Genomic DNA, 21,049 nt, shown 5'->3' on the forward strand with positions numbered 1-21,049 from the left:
AGAACAAAGGGGCCTTTGCTCAGCCTAGGACTCTTTCCGGAGTGGCGAGAGAAGAGCTGCATGGCTCTAATCTTTTCCATCCACATGAAGAATACATTTTATGTGCACCGAGGCCTGTGCGAATGTGCACCCCCAGCAGAAACACACACCTAATCATGGGCGCTCTGCTCATCCACTGGGCAGCAGTGGAATTGTTCCTGGGCAGCTGCACATCACCCAGTGCCAGCGAACGCTGGTACCCGGCAGCCGAGTCAGCTTTGTGCCTCTAACAGTGACTCTCCTTAGGTCCAGATGCCACCCCTGGGCCCACAGCCTGATCAGGAAGCTGTGAGGAGAAGTGGGAACACAGCTAGACAGTTTGCTGCAAAAGGGGGCATGCTCACGAGTCCAACAGCAGCGGCCCACATCGAGGGGTGACATCTGCCCCCCTGAAATCCGTGGGAGTTGGAAGCTGTGGGCCACTGATTTCCTCCAGAAGCAACAGACGCCCAAGGTCTTGCCACCCTCCGCGGCGGGAGGGCAAGTTGCTAGGGTGTCAGCAGGAGTGCTCGGCCTGACGTGGGATTGTGCCATTTAAAGAAATGGGGGGTATGGTTGAGAAGGGGCCAAGCCACTATCTAACTCCCCAGCAGTGTGCCCAGTGGGTCGGCTTTTGTTCAGAGAGCTCAGGGCCCGTCCCAGGGCATGTGACAGGCCTTCCAGCAGAGCTTTGCCGTGGCTGGGAACATTAGGGATGAGCGAGGCCCTGGAGGTCATTGTTAGCACTTAGCACACTGGGCCCCCAAACTCTGATAGAACTGCTAGGCTCTCCTGCAGTATTACAGACCCACCCCCTCCATGCCCAGTGAAGGCCTGGGCCCTGCACTACATTCTCAAGCCAGCCATTCTCAAGCCATGGGGCGAGCCGCACGAGGGAGGCGCAAGCTGTGTGCTGGGGGTTTCTAGGAGCTGAGGCTGTCAGCCCCAGAGGAGCCATGCACGCCCTGGAAACAGGAATAAAGGAGACAGCCAGAGCCCTGCCACCCAGGCTCAAGTGCTCTTTCCCTGCCCCCAATCTCTCAGCAAAAGCAGCAGGTCTCTTTTCATCTGTGCCGCTGCGGGCACGGTGCTGCCTTCAGAGCTGGGCGCCCTGCCAGCAGCTGCTGCTCTCTGCTCAGACTTCAGAGCTGGGTGTCAGTAAACGTATGTGTTGGGAGGCGTAAAAAACTACAGACACGGGGGGGGGGGGGGGGGAATCAAATGAGTTTGAGACCTACTGCTCCAGCACATTGTTCAGGCTCATTTGAAATGGCTAATGCTGAGATTAGATCAGAAGATCAAGGGCAGAGGTTCTGGACCAGGGGTATACGTACCCCTGGTGGTACTCAGGTCTTCCAGGGGGTACAGCAACTCATCTAAATAGTGGCCTAGTATACATAAAAAGTACTAAAAAAGTCTATGCAAACTAAGATTTCATACAATGATTTGTTTGTACTGCTCTGTATAGTGTGCACTGAAATCAAAGTACAATATTTATATTCCCATTGATTTATAATTATATGGGAGAAAGGGAGCAATTGTTCAGTCACAGTGTGCTGTGACAATTTTGTATTTTTAGATCTGATTTTGTAAGCAAGTAGCTTTTAAGTGAGGTGAAACATGGCAGAACGCAAGGCAAAGACTCCTGAAAGGGGTGCAGTGGTCTGGAAAGCTTGAGAGCCACTGATCTAAGGAAATTAGGTGCCCAAATTGAGATGAAATTCCGTTAGAATTGCGTGGAAAAGTCTAATTCCCTTAGATTACAATGAATGTCCCACCTTATTCTTGCTCACAAGCTGATCCCTTCAGCCTTTTATTCATGTTTTTTTGGCTTCTCTGAAGTCCCTCAAAATATATTTCTGGAGCTGCGACACCCATAAAATTAAGTTACAGAACCTAAGAGCTGTATACTCTCCACCCCAACCCTATCCCCCTACTAGTTCTCAGTGGAGGTGGAGGACAAGATTAGCAAAGTTTTCAAGTTTTTTTTAATTAACACCCCTCCCCCCAAATTCAAATTTGAAAATTTTCCAAAAGCAAAAACTTTTTTGGGGGTCAAAAATCAGAAAAGTGCTGCAGACAAATTCATTATAACGAAAGCATCTTTTTAGTCCAAAACAAACAATTTCACCAGCTCTGTCATTTTGCTGTTTAAAAACAGATTTCTCAGGAAGGAGATTCCACTGGTCTCCAGGTATAACAAGCAAACAAAGGTTTTGACCTCACATGACAAGTCTATACATGGTACTCTGTACAAGTACTGATCATCAGAGTAGGTGCCACTGGCAAAACTCAGCAAACTGTTCATGGTGGATGATTTATGGACCCGTCAGTTTTCCCCCTCTCATTTCGAGCTTGTACGAGCTAAGATTTTCACTGTATTTAACATTCAAAATCTGACCCACTCTGCCTTGTTTTGATTGAATGCACTGAGCAGAGGTTGACTGGATGCACAGAGCCACAGAGCACAGCGGTTTCTCCTGGGGAAATCAGAGGCGCATGGGCTTGTTTCTGTCCCGACTGGAGGAATTTACGATAAGTGTTCGAGGATGAATACAGGCACATACGTGGTCAGAATCTGCTTTCCAAGAACTTTCTCTCCTAGTCATTTAAAACTGGCTCTATCCATAGTCAGTCTGGCAGGACACCTGTTTGCAGGACTCCTTGGAGAAAGCAAATACAAATGACCATCTATCCCCCAACCCTGCTTTCAGTCTGCCCTGCTATCCCCCGCCCCCGCCTTCAGTCTGCCCTGCTATCCCCTGCCCCCGCCTTCAGTCTGCCCTGCTATCCCCCAATCCCGCCTTCAGTCTGCCCTGCTATCCCCCGCCCCCGCCTTCAGTCTGCCCTGCTATCCCCCGCCCCCGCCTTCTGTCTGCTCTGCTATCCCCCGCCCCCGTCTTCAGTCTGCCCTGCTATCCCCCGCCCCCGCCTTCTGTCTGCCCTGCTATCCCCCGCCCCCGCCTTCAGTCTGCCCTGCTATCCCCTGCCCCCGCCTTCTGTCTGCTCTGCTATCCCCCGCCCCCGCCTTCTGTCTGCTCTGCTATCCCCCGCCCACGCTTTCAGTCTGCCCTGCTATCCCCCGCCCCCGCCTTCAGTCTGCCTTGCTATCCCCCGCCCCCGCCTTCAGTCTGCCCTGCTATCCCCCAATCCCACCTTCAGTCTGCCCTGCTATCCCCCGCCCCCGCCTTCAGTCTGCCCTGCTATCCCCCAATCCCGCCTTCTGTCTGCTCTGCTATCCCCCGCCCCCACCTTCAGTCTGCCCTGCTATCCCCCGCCCCCGCCTTCAGTCTGCCCTGCTATCCCCCAATCCCACCTTCAGTCTGCCCTGCTATCCCCCGCCTTCAGTCTGCCCTGCTATCCCCCGCCCCCACCTTCAGTCTGCCCTGCTATCCCCCAATCCCACCTTCTGTCTGCTCTGCTATCCCCCGCCCCCGCTTTCAGTCTGCCCTGCTATCCCCCGCCCCCGCTTTCAGTCTGCCCTGCTATCCCCCGCCCCCACCTTCTGTCTGCTCTGTTATCCCCCGCCCCCGCCTTCAGTCTGCCCTGCTATCCCCCAATCCCACCTTCAGTCTGCCCTGCTATCCCCTGCCCCCGCTTTCAGTCTGCCCTGCTATTGCCATTTTGGAAGAAAAAATTAGAGGACTGGAGGCCCAAGTGTCGACCCTACACTTGATCAGAAAGGACAAAGACTTCCTCGATAGAAGGCAGCGTTTAATCCTTCAAGCAGGACAGGTGGAAAAGCCAGAGAGGGCAGTACGGGACCAGAAGGAGAACTGGCAGCATGTAACTTCTAGAAGGGGAAAAAGGCCACCACGGGAATCCCCCAATGCTATAAAGGTAAGTAATCGCTTTCAGGCTCTCTCCACAGGCTCTGCTGTGTTGAATGCTTTGGAAGGGACCTCACAAGGAAGAAACCGCAAGGGAACATCATCTACTGGAAGGCATGGGATGCGTAGTCCTAGGGACAGGGGTTCCACGGCCACCACCCCGAAAAGAAAATGATGGGTGATGGTGGTCAGGGAATCCCTCCTAAGAGGGACTGAGCCATCCCTCTGCTGTCCAGACCTGGAATCTCGAGTGGTGTGCTGCTTTCCAGGAGCTCGCATTCAGGATGTGACTGAAAGGCTTACCAAACTGATCAAACCTTTGGACCGCTACCCCTTCCTGCTTCTCCAAGTGGGAACTAACGATACGGCCAAGAATGACCTCGAGCGGGTTACTGCGGATTATGTAGCGCTGGGAAGAAGGATCCAAGAATTCAGCGCAAGTGGTGTTCCCGTCCATCCTCCCTGTTGAAGGGAAAGGACTGGGCAGAGATCGTCGAATTGAGGACATAAATGCATGGTTGCGCAGGTGGTGTCGCAGAGAGGGCTTTGGTTTCTTCGCCCATGGGACTCTGTTCCGGGCACAAGGATTGTTAGGAAGAGATGGGATCCACCTAACCAAGAGAGGAAGAAGCATCTTCGCGGGCAGGCTTGCAAACCTAGTGAGGAGGGCTTCAAACTAGGTTCATTGGGGGACGGTGACCAAAACCCTGAAGGGAGTGGGAAAGTCAGATACCAGGAAGAAATGCAAAGAGGAATGAGCAACAAAGGAGGACCCCTGATTCGAATGGAGAAGATAGGGCGATCAACTGGTTATCTGAGGAGTTTGCACACTAATGCGGGAAGCCTGGATAATAAACAGGAAGAACTGGAGGCCCTGTCTCAGTCCAAGAAATATGATTTAATTGGGATAACAGAGACTTGGTGGGATGACTTGCATGACTGGAGTGCTCTCATGGAAAGGTATAGACTGTTCAGGAAGAACAGGCAGGGGAGAAAAGGAGGAGGAGTTGCACTATACGTAAGAGAGCACTACGATTGCTCTGAACTCCAATATAAAGAGGGAGAAAAACCTGTTTAGAGAGTCTATGGGTTAAGTTTAAAGGAGCAAACAACAGCAGTGATGTTGTGGTTGGTGTCTGCTACAGGCCACCGAATCAGGTGGATGAGGTAGAAGAGGCTTTCTTCGGACAACTGAGAGAAGCTTCCGGATCACAAGCCCTGGTTCTTATACGGGACTTTAATCACCCTGACATCTGTTGGGAAACCAATATGGCAGTACACAGGCATTCCAGGAAGTTTTTGGAGACTGTTGAGAATAACTTCTTGGTATTAGTACTGAAGGGTCTGACCAAGGGCTGTGCGCAACTTGACCTTCTGCTCACAAACAGGGAGGAACTAACAGGGGAAGTGGAGGTGGGTGACAACCTGGGAAACAGTGATCATGAGATGGTAGATTTCAGGATCCTGACCAAAGGAAGAAAAGAGAGTAGTAAAATACACACCTTGGACTTCAAAAAAGCAGATTTTTGGCTCCCTCAGAGATCTGATGGGCAGAATCCCCTGGGATGCTAACACGAAGGGGAAAGGAGTCCAGGACAGCTGGCAGTATTTTAAAGAAGCCTTATTGAAGACACAGAAAGAAACCATCCCGATGCGTAGCAAGAGAGGCAAACATGGTAGGAGATCGGATTGGCTTACCGGGGAAATCCTTGGTGAACTTAAGCACAAAAAGGAAGCTTACAAAAAGTGGAAGCTTGGACAAATGACCAGGGAGGGGTTTAAATGTATAACTCAAGAATGCTGGGGAGTTATCAAGAAGGTGAAAGCGCAAATGGAATTGCGACTGGCTAAGGATGTGAAGGATAACAAGAAAGGTTTCTACAGGCATGTTAACAAGAAGAAGGTGATCAGAGAGGGTGTGCGGCCCCTACTGGATGAAGGAGGTAACCAAGTGACAGATGATGTGGGGAAAGCTGAAGTACTCAATGCTTTCTTTGCCTCTGTATTCACGGACAAGGTGGGCTCCCGGACTAATCCGCTAAGTGATGCAAGATGGGATGAAGATGGACAGCCATTGGCGGGTAAAGAACAGGTTAGGAACTATTTAGAAAAGCTAAACGTACACAAATCCATGGGTCCGGACTTAATGCATCCGAGGGCACTGAGGGAGTTAGCAAAAGTCATTGAGGAGCCTTTGGCCATTATCTTTGAAAAGCCTTGGATATCGGGAGAAATCCCGGATGATTGGAAAAGGGCAAATGTAGTGCCCATCTTCAAAAAAGGGAAGAAGGACGATCCAGGGAACTACAGGCCGGTCAGTCTTACCTCGGTTGCTGGAAAAATCATGAAAGGGATCCTTAAGGAATCCATTTTGAGGCACTTGGAAGAGAGGAAAGTGATTAGGAATAGTCAGCATGGATTCACAAAGGGCAAGTCGTGCCTGACCAATCTGATTAGCTTCTATGATGAAGTAACTGGCTCGGTGGACATGGGAAAGTCAGTGGATGTGATATACCTTGACTTTAGCAAGGCTTTTGATACGGTCTCCCACAATATTCTTGCCAGAAAGTTAAGGGAACGTGGATTGGATAAATGGATGGTAAGATGGATAGAAAGCTGGCTAGAAGGCCAGGCCCAGCGGGTAGTGATCAATGGCTCAATGTCAGGATGGTGGTTGGTTTCTAGTGGAGTGCCCCAAGGTTCGGTTCTAGGACCGGTTTGTTCAATATCTTTATTAATGATCTGGATGAGGGGATTGATTGCACCCTCAGCAAGTTTGTGGATGATACTAAGTTAGGAGGAGAGGTATATACGCTTGAGGGCAGAGATATGGTGCAGAGTGATTTAGACAAATTGGAGGATTGGGCCACAAGAAATCTGATGAGGTTCAATAAGGACAAGTGCTGAGTCCTGCACTTGGGACAGAAGAATCCCAAGCATTGTTACAGGCTGGGGACCAACCAGCTAAGTAGTAGTTCTGCAGAAAAGGACCTGAGGGTTACAGTAGATGAGAAGCTGGATATGAGTCAACAGTGTGCCCTTGTATCCAAGAAGGCTAATGACATATTAGGTTGCATTAAGAGGAGTATTGCCAGCAGATCCAGAGATGTCATTATTCCCCTTTATACGGCTTTGGTGAGGCCACATCTGGAGTATTGTGTCCAGTTCTAGGCCCCTCACTACAAAAAGGATGTGGACGCATTGGAGAGGGTCCAGCGGAGGGCAACAAAAATGATTAGGGGGCTGGAGCACATGACTTATGAGGAGAGGCTGAGAGAGTTGGGTGTGTTTAGTCTGCAAAGCGAAGAGTGAGGGGGGATTTGAGAGCAGCCTTCAACTTCCTGAAGGGAGGTTCATAAGAGGATGGAGAGAGGCTGTTCTCAGTAGTGACGGATGGCAGAACAAGGAGCAATGGTCTCAAGTTATGGTGGGAGAGGTCCAGGTTGGATATTAGGAAAAACTATTTCACTGGGAGGGTAGTGAAGCACTGGAACGGGTTACCTAGGGAAGTAGTGGAGTCTCCATCCCTACAGGTGTTTAAGTCTCGGCTTGACAAAGCCCTGGCTGGGTTGATTTAGTTGGGATTGGTCCTGCCTTGGTCATGGGGCTGGACTTGATAACCTTCTAAGGTCTCTTCCAGCTCTATGGGTCTATGATTTTTTCTCCATCCCCTTGTGGGAGGAGGAACCCCAGGGGTTTCACAGCGACTGCAGATTCTCCCTCCTTCGCCCGTGCCATTGTGGGGAGTGGGGCAGGAAAGGGCACAATTGCATAAATCAGTGCTCCCCCAAGTGGGACACCCGAGCAGCCAATATGCCATGGACTGTACAAAGAGGGAGACACAGTCACTGACCCAAAACACTTACAAAGCAAAAGAGAAATTCCACTCCTGTGTACTCTGGGGCGCTCTTCAGAGGAGTTGCTCTGGACTTCATTGGTCAATGAAACACGTAGCACATGTTTCTTGCCATGCTGGCTACCTGGCCAAGATGGGTTTGCAGAGAAGACAAAAAGGCCTGACCCTTGACCTGCTTCTCCTCCACTGCAGCTGTGCTCCTGACACTTGTATAGCTCCGGAGAGCTCCTTCACGGCCCTGCACAAGGAGCAGTGGCCTGGCAGGTGAGAAGTTCAGGGGGCACATCAGTGGGAGTAAGTGCCCACAGGTTGGACTTTAGTTGCAGGACCAGGAAGGCACAGGGGGCAACCACACAGGGTCAGTTAGATGGGTTTCTTCCCAGCATCAAGCAGGGACTGTGCGCCGGCAGACTCCCTGGCTTTCTTTGCCTCTTGCACATGGTGTCTGAGAATTTAGAAAAGCAGGCAGATTATACACACACCACCAATCCGTTTACTCAGGAGAGACGCATGTAATGAACGGAGTCACTGGATAAACAAGTGCTGTAGGTTTCGGTAAACATGTATCTGAGGCCAAGTCGGCATCTGTAGGCGCTTGCAGAGAAGGTGATCCCCTAGGGCCAGGTCTACACTGGCGCAGAAAATCAATGTGAGAGACGGAACTCCAGCTATGTGAATTGCATAGCTGGTGTCAACGTATCTTGCATCGATTTTCTGGGTCCCCCACAGCAGGCGGTCAAAAGGACAAACTCTCCTGTCGACTTCCCTTACTCCTTGTGACAGTAGTCAACAGGGGCACCTTCAGCATGCAATTTAGCAGGTCTGTACCAGACCCCCTAAATCAAACCCTGGAAGATCAATCGCTGGAGTGTTGATCCTCTGGTAAGTGGAGATGTGGCCTTTGTCAGCCTTTCAAATGCAGCCACCTTTGCAGCCACCACAGCCTCCAAAGCCTGGGAGGAGAGGAGGCATTGCCTCCCAGACTGTGAGAGTTTACCACAGGAGGGACAATAAAGTTTCCACTGCCTCCTGAACTGCTTGACTCAAGCCCCCCCTTACCTTCCACCTCCCCTCCCAGAAGCACTGGTGCCTCCCTGCAGCCCCCAGCCTGGCTCCTTAGCAGCTGTCACCCCTGGTGGTGAGATGCGTTGCTGTGTGGCACTCACAGGGACGGTGCCCTGCGCTGCGCAGCCTCCTCTGGGGGCGCGAGGGGCTGGAGTGCACGGGGCCTGTGGTAGCTCGTCAGTGGTAGCAGCTGCAGCGTTGGGTTGTTGGGATGCTCCTCTGGTCAGCTCCCCCACTCCCGCCTGGCCAGGGACTGTGCAGGCAGCGGGCGAATCCCCGCCCCCCCTTTCCCGGGTCAGCTCTCGCGGCAGGGCAGACGGGTCGGCACTTGGACGTGCAGATGTGTTGGGTTTTCTGACATATTTTAGGACAAATTGCCCAAGCGGCCACCAGCAAGATTCGGTGCCACACTCTGAGGCCTCCAAAATCCCACCCCAAGGCACCCTTCTGGCTCAGGAAGAGCAACAGCTGGCAGGCTGGCTAGCTGGCCATTTCTCCTTTCCCTACAAAGAGGGGTGGGGGACCAAAGGCCCAGGGGCCAGATGTAGCCCCCAAGTTGCCTGGATCCGGCCCCCAGCACTGAGGAGCTTGCGCGGGCATTCCAGCCCCACTGCCACCCCACCATGGGGCTGGAGCACACAGAATCTACTAGCCTGGACCCCCCAGGCTCTGGTGCGTGAGGGGAATGTGGGGAGGGTCTTGCTCCTTCTCAGTCGGGGGCCACATCAGTGAGGGGTTGGGTTTGATTTCTGCGGGTCAATGGCCCCCAACCTAACAACAGTTCCCACCCCTTTCTACAACCTCCTCTGCCCTCCAGGGCTGTCTCATTTCAGACAGGCACCCTCGTCCAACGTGCCCCACAGCCCTGGCATCACGGTCAGTCTAAGGCTATAGCACCTAGATTCTGCCCAGTTGGGGGCCCTCCAGGTAACCTGCCAAGAGGCATATCTAGAGCCCAGGTCTCCTCCAATTTACAGGGGTGGAAAGTGAGAGGAGCCGTGCTCCTTGGTGCGAGGGGAAAGTGCATGTGCAACACAGCCTCTGCTCACCTCCTCCCACTGGTGGATGTAGCGGATGAGCCGGGAGAGCCGCAGCAGGCGCAGGAGGCTGAGGATTTTGGTGAAGCGCACGATGCGCAGAGCCCGGGCTGTCTTGTAAACCTCTGAGTCGATCCGGGTCTCCACAATGAGGAATATGTAGTCCACAGGGATGGAGGAGATAAAATCCACCACAAACCAGCTCTTCAGGTACTTCATCTTAATTCGCTGGGGGTCCAGGATGATCTCGGTGTTGTCCTCCACCACGATGCCTGTCCGGAAGTTGAGGACCAGGTCGATGAGGAAGAAGGTGTCTGAGACCACATTGAAAACAATCCATGGGGTGGTGTTCTCATCCTTGAAGAAAGTGATGCCCACAGGGATAATGATGAGGTTTCCAACCATCAGGAGCAACATGGTCAGATCCCAATAGAACCTAGGCAGGGAGACAGACAGGAGATCAGCCAAAGGAAGTGACCGGGTCACCTGCTTTATAAACATCTGCTGTTATTAGCTCCTCCCACCCAGCCACCTGTCAGCGGTATGTCTAGGGGGCTGACAGAATTGCTGGACCCCTGGCCAAGGTGCAGGGGAGCTCAGTTTTCACCTGGACCTCGCTGTGCCCACTACTCGCCAGCCTTCAGCGCCCCCTGGACCTGGCCTTGCCCACCACTCGCCAGCCTTCAGCGCCCCCTGAACCTCGCCGTGCCCACCACTCGCCAGCCTTCAGTGCCCCCTGGACCTGGCCGTGCCCACCACTCGCCAGCCTTTAGCACCCCCTGGACCTGGCCATGCCCACCACTCGCCAGCCTTCAGCTCCCCCTGGACCTCGCCGTGCCCACCACTCGCCAGCCTTTAGCGCCCCCTGAACCTCGCCGTGCCCACCACTCGCCAGCCTTCAGCGCCCCCTGGACCTGGCTGTGCCCACCACTCATCAGCCTTCAGCGCCCCCTGGACCTGGCTGTGCCCACCACTCACCAGCCTTTAGCGCCCCCTGGACCTCGCCGTGCTAGCCACTCGCCAGCCTTTAGCGCCCCCTGGACCTCGCCGTGTCTACCACTCGCCAGCCTTTAGCGCCCCCTGGAACTCGCCATGCCCTACACTCGCCAGCCTTCAGCACCACATGGAGCATCCACCCAGTGCTCTGGCAGCAATTTAAAAAGCCCAGGGCTCCAGCTAGTGCCACTGCCGTAGTAGCAGTGGCCAGGAGCCCGGGCCCTTTTAAATCACCGGCAGGGCACAGTTGCCCCCCACTGGCAGGCTTGTCTAGGGCACACCAGTGACTACAGCAGTTAGGCACTTTACCTAAAGGGGGATGCCAGGGTAGGAGGATGGGGTGGGGGTGTCCATGTGTAAATCCCAACCACGGCTTCGGAATAACCCAAGAGACAGACATCTACATGGCTGACAGGAGCCACCGCCGTTCCAGCAATAAACAGCCACGGGGAAGGCTGAGGGAAGGGATGCAAACTCTCCCCCTACAGGCGTAAGCCGCCTGCCGCCCTTTGGGAGTCAGGGGGCAAGTCGTGCTTCAGGAACCTCTCTCAGAACTGCCTACTGTGAGCTCCTTGTGCTGCCTCTGAGGCAGGGGTACCGACCACGATGGGAAACAGACGGAGCTTGTGTGACCAGGGCAGCAAGAATCCCCAAGAATTCAGCTTTGGTTTCACGCTGTGTGGGGAGACTGGACTTGGGGAGTTTAGTCCATGCTCCGTGGATGCCCATGCGGTGCAAGAATGATCAATACAGCATGCAGGTGCGTGCCTCAGGGTACATAGTTCACTGTCCAAGTAACCAAAGGAAACATTTCGCTGCTGTCCCCTCAAACCAGCCTCTGATACTCTGGTCTTTTCTTTATTGGTCGATCAATATTCTTGGAAGGGCTCTCAGAAGAGCATTCGTTTTATTTTTGGAAAGCACTGTGTGTCTGAGCATAATCCCCAATGTTATAACCCACTCACTGGTTTTTTTACCAGGCATTAGTATAATAGATAAATGGTCACATGATGCTGCAGCAGCAGCTAATCCAGACCAAGACCGACAGAAAATCTCGCTAGTTCTCACTTTGCGGAGGAGTCTCACGAATAACCCAGTGGCCTCACTCCAATCCTCAACAGACACTTAACTAATGGAGATATCAATATAATGTGGCCTCATTTTCACCAAGACTGCATGATTGCCACACAATGCACTACGTGGTACTTACTGCTATGTTAAGAAGCAGCATAAATAATTAAAATTAAGATGCACTTGTCAAAGTAAATGAACGAAGTGCACAGGGCAAAGGCAACTCGTGGCTTTGTTTGCATATTCACATAGTCACAAGATATTTTATTTATTATTCTTCATTTCTTGTGCACCCAATGTGTTCTCTGCCGTGGAGAGTACAAAGAGGAAGGCAAGGTCATAGTGCTAAAAGACCTACAAGGTAAAAGAGAAATTCCACTCCTTCTGACACCAGGGCACTCTTCAGTGGAGTTGCTTTGGATTTTCACTGGTGTGACCAAGCACAGAGTTTGGACAGTGAAAGAGACTTAGCACACGTTCCTTGGCAAACTGGCTGCTTAGCCAAGATGGATTTGCATCAACCAGACTCAGACTTTGGGATGCTCAGAATGTAGCTCCAGGGAGGAATTTTACACCTTGAGCCTGTATTGCTGCTAGATTCTCAGCTGGTATACAACAGGCTAGCTCTAGCAAGTTCAACGGAGCTACACCCATTGGTGCCAGCTGGGGAGCTGACCCCTCATCTTTAGGTTGTGAAGTTCTCAACAACCAACACAAGACCAATGAACACTGCACTCCCCAAACGTAAGTATATTGTGTAATTGTAAGAGACACACACACAACCATCACAGACACAGGGAGACAGGTGCACAAGTGCACTGGCCTAACTCTGGTCTCACAGAAGCCTATAGACTCCAGTGGGAGCAAAGACAGGCCAGCAGCGAGTGCCTCTGAGAATCCCATCGGCTGACTTTAGCTTGCTCTTTGCTGCATAGGCAACTGCCTGCCTCGCACGTCAGCACAGTAACGGATGCTGGGAGCTAAACAATGCAATGAGTTTGCATGCATGGGTGGTGGGTACTGCAGGAAAGGGAAAGCACAGCCTTCCCAAACTGCCTACATGCCTGGCTAACTACAGCTGGGGCCGCAGCCCGGCTCCCCAGCCACCAGAGAGGGATAGGGCAGTGGTGCAGCAGCCCTGCTCCTTGGACACCGGGGATAGCCGGGGCCGCAGTATGGCAGCTCCGGCACTCCCGGTGGCCAGGAAGGATCAGGCTTGAGGTGGGAAGGGCTTGGCTCCGGGGCGGGAGCGGCTCAGGTGGAAGGGGCGGGGCTGAGGCTTGCCTTCCTCAACTGAGAATTCTCCCACCGCCCATGTCTGCGTGTCTAAGACTGCCATCACGCCACATGGTGATACATGCTGGTGCTGTGCAAATCCAAGCTGCAGACTTGTTAATAAGGGCCTGAGATGATGCCAATGCAGCTTTCCATTCAAATTATCCAGGTAACACAACTGCAGGCCGTCTGGGAGAACTGGTCTGTGTTTTCCCAAGAGAAACATCCCTTCAGGTATCTTTAATCTAACTGCTAGAATGCAGCGGAAGACGCACACACAGAAGAAGCGCATTATCCCTCCCCAAGTTTCAAAGGAAGCGGATGAAAGCTAAAGCAGCAGGCAGCCCTGCATATGCATAAAGGCGACAGCTACTTTCTTCAGAGACCTTTTGATTTCTGTGCCTGCCTTTCACAACACCCGCAGGTGATTTTAAGGTCCAACAGAGTGAGAAACCAACGGCATTGGCTACCTAATCAGTGTAGGTCACAGGAAACCTCCCACAATGGCTCTGCCAGATCCCGAGTCCTCACCACGGCAGTCTCTGCCGCTCCAGTCCAGGGTCCCGCCAGCTCCGCCAACACTCCTCAGCTCTGACCTGATCCACGGCCATGCTGCTGACAACAGAGTGTGGAGTTTGAGTTCTGCATGCGCACGCCCACAGGCAGACAAGCAGAGATTCGTTCCTGTGCGTTCCTGAGAGTGGAGGTTCAGCCCAGGTTTGGGGAAGCAAGTCAAGGCAAATGCCATCAAATCCTCTTGCTCCTGGCATTTCGAGGGCATCGCATATGGAAGACAATGAGCATCCAATGCACTTTGTGATGGGTGCTGTGACCTCACCCTATCACAGGGTGGCAGAGCAAATTCCACCTTTGGCCTCTATGAAGACACCAGCTGATGTTGAAAAGCTGCAGGATTTTGGCCCAGACCCCTTCCCATGCTGCAAAAGGAGATTCCTAGTGGGATTTGCTGACCAGAATTCCTAGAAGTCATAAATGCAGCAATACGGAAACCACATCCACATACATTTTATATCTAGGTCAAGTGCAACAGACTTAGTGACGGACCATTAATTTAGTGCCAGAGGCTGCTCAGTGACCACAGCACCCTCCGGTCAGACAGCACCATCATGTCATTTTAAACTCGCAGTAAGAAGCCTCTTTTGCCCTTTCTAAGTGATTGACTGAGATGAATAAAAACGCATGTGATGTGCGTGTGGCAGGTTCCCTGGGGTGCAGTCTGGGACTGACGGACCGTTTGGCCCCCTTAACTCTCCAGCCAGGGCTGTCTCACAATGCTGGTGACAAGCAGCAAAGCCCTCCAGGCATGGGGCAGGGGTCTCGGCTTCTAACCCCCCCAGCCTTTGCTGAGGCTGCTTCCTCCATGCTCCCAGATAGAAAACTAACTCACTCTCCTCCAGCCCTGCCCCCCAGCCAGGGCAGCATCCACCTTCCTTTGTTCCTTTCCATGGGGGGTGGCTGGTCAAACAGGTTGAGACACCCTTTGCATAATGACTCATCCTGTTTTGCTGGGCCGTGGTACCAACTGCAGCCAATGAGGGTTACCTCAGAGCCAGCAGCATAGAAACCAGCCAGGTACCCCCACTACGTCACAACGTCACAATAAGTGATAGGCAAATAGCCAGAGTTAATCACCCCCGGGGGCACGTCTAAACTAAACCTCATTTTTTGAGGAATACAGAATCTGTCGAAAAAAGTTTTATTTTTGACAGATCTGCGTCTAGACTGCCATTTTTAAAAAAAAAAAAAAAGCGGTGGCCATGTTTATGCTAATGAAGCACGGGATATTTAAATCCCTGCTTCATTGGCTATTTCGATGTGCCTAATCTACATCTCTCTGTCGACAGAGTGGTGTAGTCTAGACGCAACCCCAGAGAAAAGGAAATACAGACATGCAGGCTAAACTCCCAACCCTATTAGACTGGGCAACAGCTGATTAGGCAGTTTTTCTTACCCCACTGGATACTGCAGTTCAAGTCAGTCAAACCAATCGAACTTCCTGCTTTGGCAGGGTTACTGATCTACTGGCCTGCAATTAAAAACCCGCAGCTGGCCTCTGCCAGCTGACTCAGGCTCATAGAGCTCAGGCTAATGAGCTGTTTAATTGTGGTGCAGATACTCGGGCTTGGCTGGAGCCTGGGACCTCGCAAGGTGGGAGGGTCCTGGAGCCCAAACATTTACACCACAATTAAACAGCACCTTAGCCAGAGCCCCAGTCAGCTGGCCCAGGCTAGCTGCAGGTGTGTGGTTGCAGTACAGACCCCCTTATGGGTCTGGCCTGGCTTTAGCACTAGTCAACATTCTCACTAATGAGTCACAGTGGGATGCCACAGAGGTACAACAGCACCTAAACCTGCTGTGTCAGGTGCCTACATCCCAGGGCTGGCTCCACTGAGAGTCACAAAACTCTGCGGCTACCTAAACTCACGTGGTGCCCGAGCTTTTCAGAGTGAACGTTCCCCACGTGCCTGTGTGCCTGTCTCTGAGCCCGGGAGCAGCTGTCTCCCTCCAGGGGGCCAGAACCCCAGAGTGACTCAGAGAGCGGGGCAGACAGGCAATTCTGCCCCCCTGTTGTGTACAGGCTGCAGGAGGTTTGCCTCATTGACCAGCGCCCAGTCAGAGCCTGGCCAGAGCGGGCAGTGGTGCCCACTTTACCTCTCTTAGCTCAATGGTTACCTGAGCTGCAGGTGACCCAGGTACAACTCCCACCCCCCATCCACCAGAGGGGAAGAAAGACCCCTCTCTGCAGCCTGGGCTTCCAGGCTTATCTCCATGGGAGAGGCAGAGCTCACAGCCCCATGGGCTGGCTTAGGCAGGGCTAAGATGCTGCCTTTTGTGGCTCATACTCCAAGGCGCTGATCTCTCCCTATCCCATGGAGAGGGAGTCTAGGCCTCTAAGCCTGCGTGGCCGATCTCAGTGCTGAATGAGCTGTGTGGACCCTGCCTGATCATGCTGCTGGCACCAAGCGGGGGGGCTGCCAGCGCTATGGAGAACATGCAAATGCAAATGCAGCAGCGTGTGTCCAGCATGGCAAGCGCCTGGCCAGGCAGCTATCCTGCTGACCGTGGATCTCAAAGTGAACACGAGCCCAGGTGAAGCTTTGCAAACAAGGCAAGTCTCCCATTCTGGGGGAGGTTGCCACGCCTGTTGTAAGGAAGGTGTGGGAGGTAACGGGCTTGCTTTGCTCAGCATGGCTGGAGCACTGGGTCCAATCCTCGCTGTCAAGATTTTTACCACTAAGATGTGGAGAGAGCCAGAGACAGGCAACAAAAAGATAAAAGGTTTGAAAACCTGAGCTCCGAGGAAAGGTTAAAACCAACTGTGTTGGGAAAAGACGAGTGAGGGGGGACCTGATAGCAGCCTTCCAATATGTTCCAGAAGAGAGGGATCCACTGCAGGCAGGCAAAACCACCATGACCTTAATCTGTAGCAGGAGAGATTTGGGTGAGATAGTAGGGAAAACCATCTCCCTATACGGGAAGCTAAGCTTTGGAGCAGGCTGCCAAGGCAGGTTGCAGATTGGAGGTTTTAAGAATAGGCTGAACAAAGGCCTGTCAGGGATGGTCCTCATGGGAGCATGGACTGGACGACCTGTCAAGGACCCTTCCAGGCCTACATTTCCAGGGTCATAACGTTACCTCTACACTAACAAAGCATGTGGGCCATTTTCAGCCTACTGGGCTGAGCCAAGTAGCTTTCTGCCAGTGCACAGAAAGGCAGCAAAACCTAAGGCAGACTCACACCCCACAGCTAACCCTCTTGCTCTAACAAAGAGGGCAATGGCACATGTAATGAGCACCTCCCTTCAGCATCCCCCAGCTAGACCAGCCTGGGGTGCTGGTTCAGAGCAGAGAATTCCCCTCTTTAGATGGCCTCTCTTCACAAGGGAATGTTTGCTAACTATGTGCCTGGCAGCAGTTTTTCTCCTGGACAAAAGGGCAGGAGGATGCCTGTTGACTGATATCCTAGTACACTCCCCAGCAACTTTCTTGACAGGAAAGAGGTCACAGTTTAATCCCCTGGACTACTAGTCAGGCTAGAAATATAAATCCTCTTTTGTAAAGGGCAGTAATAGAAGTGGGGATGGCAGAGTTTGGGGCAGGAGGGAGGAAAGGTTCACTTCAGAAGGCAGTTACACACTAGGGAGAATGAGGCGAGAGAGAGAGAGATGGGTGGGGGGCGGGATAGATAGGCACTTTCCTCTATTTTGAAGCATGATGTTTTCCAGCCAGGAGTTCTGTCGGGTAGTTATAATTCTGCATTATTCACAGAGATAATAGAAGGGACCTGGTGAGTCACCACTACTCATTCATTAAAGGACAGTTAGGCAAATACCCAGGGTAAGAATTCACCTGCTAAACAAGTTAATTTACTCATAGTGATCTATTCAAATGCACTAAGCAGGCAAAAAACCTCTCTGGAATGAACACCCACAAAGAGAATTCTTGTGTTAAAATGACAAAAAAAAAACCCAAGCCAATCTGAATGCTCCATAATGGAAAATGATTAGGGGACCTGTTAAAAGAATGAGATAAATGGCTTTAATTAACTCCATACTGAGCTATGCAAATAAGATGTATACTCTGCCATCCATCAATAACCACCCAAGAGCCCTGAAAAGGAGCTGCACATCGCGTGGCAGCGTGCTGGAAACTCTGCTGCCGGACTCACACTGGCCCCGTTACTGGCTGACTGCTGCCTGTCAGGTGGACATGCTCCAGTTCTCCAGCCAACGTGGATTTCCCCACACTCTAGCGCTGCTGTGGGTTACAGTGCAGCAGGAGGTTGGAACGCGAGCAGTGGTGCAGCACCAACCCTACAATCCACGTCCAGAGCCTCAAAAGACTTTTAGGCTCCTAATTTCCATAGAAAGCAAGAAGAACGGCCACACTAAATCAGACCAATGGGCAATCGGAGCCCAGTGTTCAGTCTCTGACAGCAGCCAGGGCCCGATGCTTCAGCAGGAGTGAACAGAACAGGGCAATTTCAAACGTCATCACTCCTACATTCAGGCAGCCAGAGGTTTAGGGTCACCCAGAACGCAGGGTTGTGTCCCTGACCATCTCGGCTAATTGTCACCGATGGGCCTTGCCTCCATGAACTTAGCTAATTCTTCTTAGAACCCTGTTATGTCTTTCACCTTCACAGCATTCTCTGGCAGGGAGTTGCACAGGCTGATTGTGCACTGTGTGAAGAAATGCTTCCTTTGGTTTGTTTTAAACCTGCTACCAAGGAACTTTCATGAGTGACTGCTAGCCCTTGTGTTATGTGAAGGGGAAATAATACTGCCCTGTTCACTCTCTCCACAGCATTCATGATTTTATTGACCAAAGGAAGTTGGAAACTAAATATCTTTGAGGATCTGGACCTAGGTTACTAGGACAGGCCCTGATCCTGCATAGGATTAACTTTACTACCACTGACAGCAACAGGACTCCTCCTAGTAAGAAGCTTAGACATATGTGTAAGTGTTGCTAGGGTCAGAGCCACAGATAGGACAGAGAGACAAAAAAGCATTCGCTACAGGCACTGGCCTATGTCTCAGTGGATTAGAGCTACATATGATTCACTACAACCAATGTTCTAGCTTTGACAAAATTCCTATGGAATTCACCATCAACTGGGGGGTGGGGTGTGTGTGGAAGAAGAGAAAGACATCTTAGTTGTATCGTTGGCCAGGAACCTGGGCCGTTGTTGGTAAGAATCATCTTGAGGTTAGGTGGTTGTCTATAGGAGACTATGGGTTTGTCTCCCAGAGCCAAGAAACACTGGAGACATTCCACAGAGATTTCAACAACCTACATCCCACCACCAACCTCAGCCTGGACCATTCTACATGAGAGGTCCATTTCCTGGACACCACAGTACAAATCAACAATGGAAAATTAGACACCACTCTCTACAGAAAACCCACCGACTCATACAGTTACCTACATGCTTCCAGCTCCCATCCAGCACACACCATACGATCCATCATCTATAGCCAAGCCCTTCGATACAACCACATCTGCTCTAATCCCACTGACAGAGACCAGAAACTTCAGGATCTCTACCAAGTATTTATAAACCTCAACTACCCACCCGGAGAAATAAAAAAGCAAATTGAAAGAGCCAGACGAATACCTAGAAACCATCTACTTCAAGACAGATCCAAGAAAACCAACAATAGAACACCACTTGTCATCACCTACAGCCCCCAACTTAAATCTGTCCAACACATTATCAATAAACTACAGCCTATACTGGAACAGGATACCAAACTCCAAGAGGCTCTGGGAGACAGACCCATAGTCTCCTATAGACAACCACCTAACCTCAAGATGATTCTTACCAACAACCACAGAACATACCACACTAATAACAACCCTGGTACCTTCCCTTGCAACAAACCCCGTTGCCAGCTTTGTCCACATATTCACTCTGCTGATACCATTATTGGACCTAACCAAGTGAGTTATAAGATCAAGAACACATATTCCTGCGCATCCAGAAATATAATTTATGCTATCGTGTGCCGAAAGTGTCCGTCTGCTATGTACATTGGACAAATGTCTCAGACACTTCGCCAAAGGATCAATGCCCACAAAACAGATATCAGACAGGATCACAAAGAAAAAACAGTTTATTTCCATTTCAACCAGAAAGGACACTGTCTAAACTGAACTACCTGCATCCTGCTACAAAGACCTTTTAAATCTGCACTTGAAAGGGAATCCTCTGAACTGTCATTCATGCTAAAATTCGACACTTTACATCTGAGTCTAAACAAAGGATCTAGTTATCTTACCCATTACAAAGATAGCTTCCCTAATTATCACCTCTAATATCATTAGCCCACAGACATTCACCTCCCCCCCATCCCCCTTCTGTTCTGAAATTTGATTTGTCCTTTTCACATGTGTTCATTTTTTAAAATTGTATCCTTTGGTATATATGGTTGTGACTATTTTCTTCCACTATTTGATCTGAGGAAGTGGGTCTGGCCCATAAAAGCTCATCATCTAATAAACCATCTTGTTAGTCTTTAAAGTGCTACATAGTCCTGTATTTTGCTTCAGCTACACCAGACGGCTACATTTCTATTAGTTGTATTTTGACTTTGTTGAATTGTCTTCATTATATATTAAATTATTCCTCACCCAAACTTTTCTGAACAGTCCATAGTTTCGTGGTTTTCAGAGCAGATTAAATATGCCTACTTTATGATTTTACCTGTGATGTGTAAGATGCATTATGCCATGTGGGGGAAGGGGAGTGGAAAAAATGGCCATGCAGTAGTTTGAATGAGTAGCCCCGATTTCGGTAGGATGGTAGTTTGCTACTGATTCTCCTTTGGCAGATTTTTAACTAACTCTACATAATGTGACAGGGTCTGGCTGGAGGGCTACCAGAGAGTGGTAGAAAGGAAATATATTATCCCCAGATTAAAGAGGTCCCTGTACCCAGGGTAAATTAACAAGGGCTAATCCAGAACCAGCAGGAACTTGCCAGAATCAATCAGGGAAGTCAGGCCAATTGAAGCACCTGGAGTCAGTTAGAAGGCTTCCAGAATCAAATGAGCCAAGCTAACCAGGACAGCGGGAGCCAATGGAGAACCAGTTGAGATTGGTTCAGAAGGGCTTGCTTTCTATTAGCTCAGTGCGTGCAAGGAGCTGGGGAGAGAAGGTGCTCAGGAGGAGCAAGCACAAGCAGGTACCAGGAGGAAGGGCCTGCAGGGAAGTGGCCCAGGGGATTGTAGATGTCACACAAATGATACTGGATACATAGGCAGCTGCCATCACAGTATCGTTGGCTCGGAACCTGGAGTAGAGGGGGGGCCCAGGATCCCCCCATTCCCCAACTCCCTAGTCAGCACAGGAGAAGGACTAATTTTGATAAAGGG

General features: G+C 51.2%; 1 protein-coding gene across 1 annotated transcript in view; it reads right to left on the bottom strand.

Moving 5' to 3' along the window:
- HCN4 (hyperpolarization activated cyclic nucleotide gated potassium channel 4) overlaps positions 1 to 21,049 on the bottom strand; it is a 92,739-nt gene that overhangs the window by 50,021 nt on the left and 21,669 nt on the right. Inside the window, exon 2 of the mRNA XM_075897567.1 lies at positions 9,819 to 10,242. Within this exon, the coding sequence (XP_075753682.1) occupies positions 9,819 to 10,242 (424 nt within the window). The remainder of the gene's footprint in view (positions 1 to 9,818; positions 10,243 to 21,049) is intronic.

The sequence above is a fragment of the Pelodiscus sinensis genome, chromosome 14, assembly GCF_049634645.1.
Source record: "Pelodiscus sinensis isolate JC-2024 chromosome 14, ASM4963464v1, whole genome shotgun sequence".
In the NCBI taxonomy this organism is placed as follows: Eukaryota; Metazoa; Chordata; order Testudines; family Trionychidae; genus Pelodiscus; species Pelodiscus sinensis.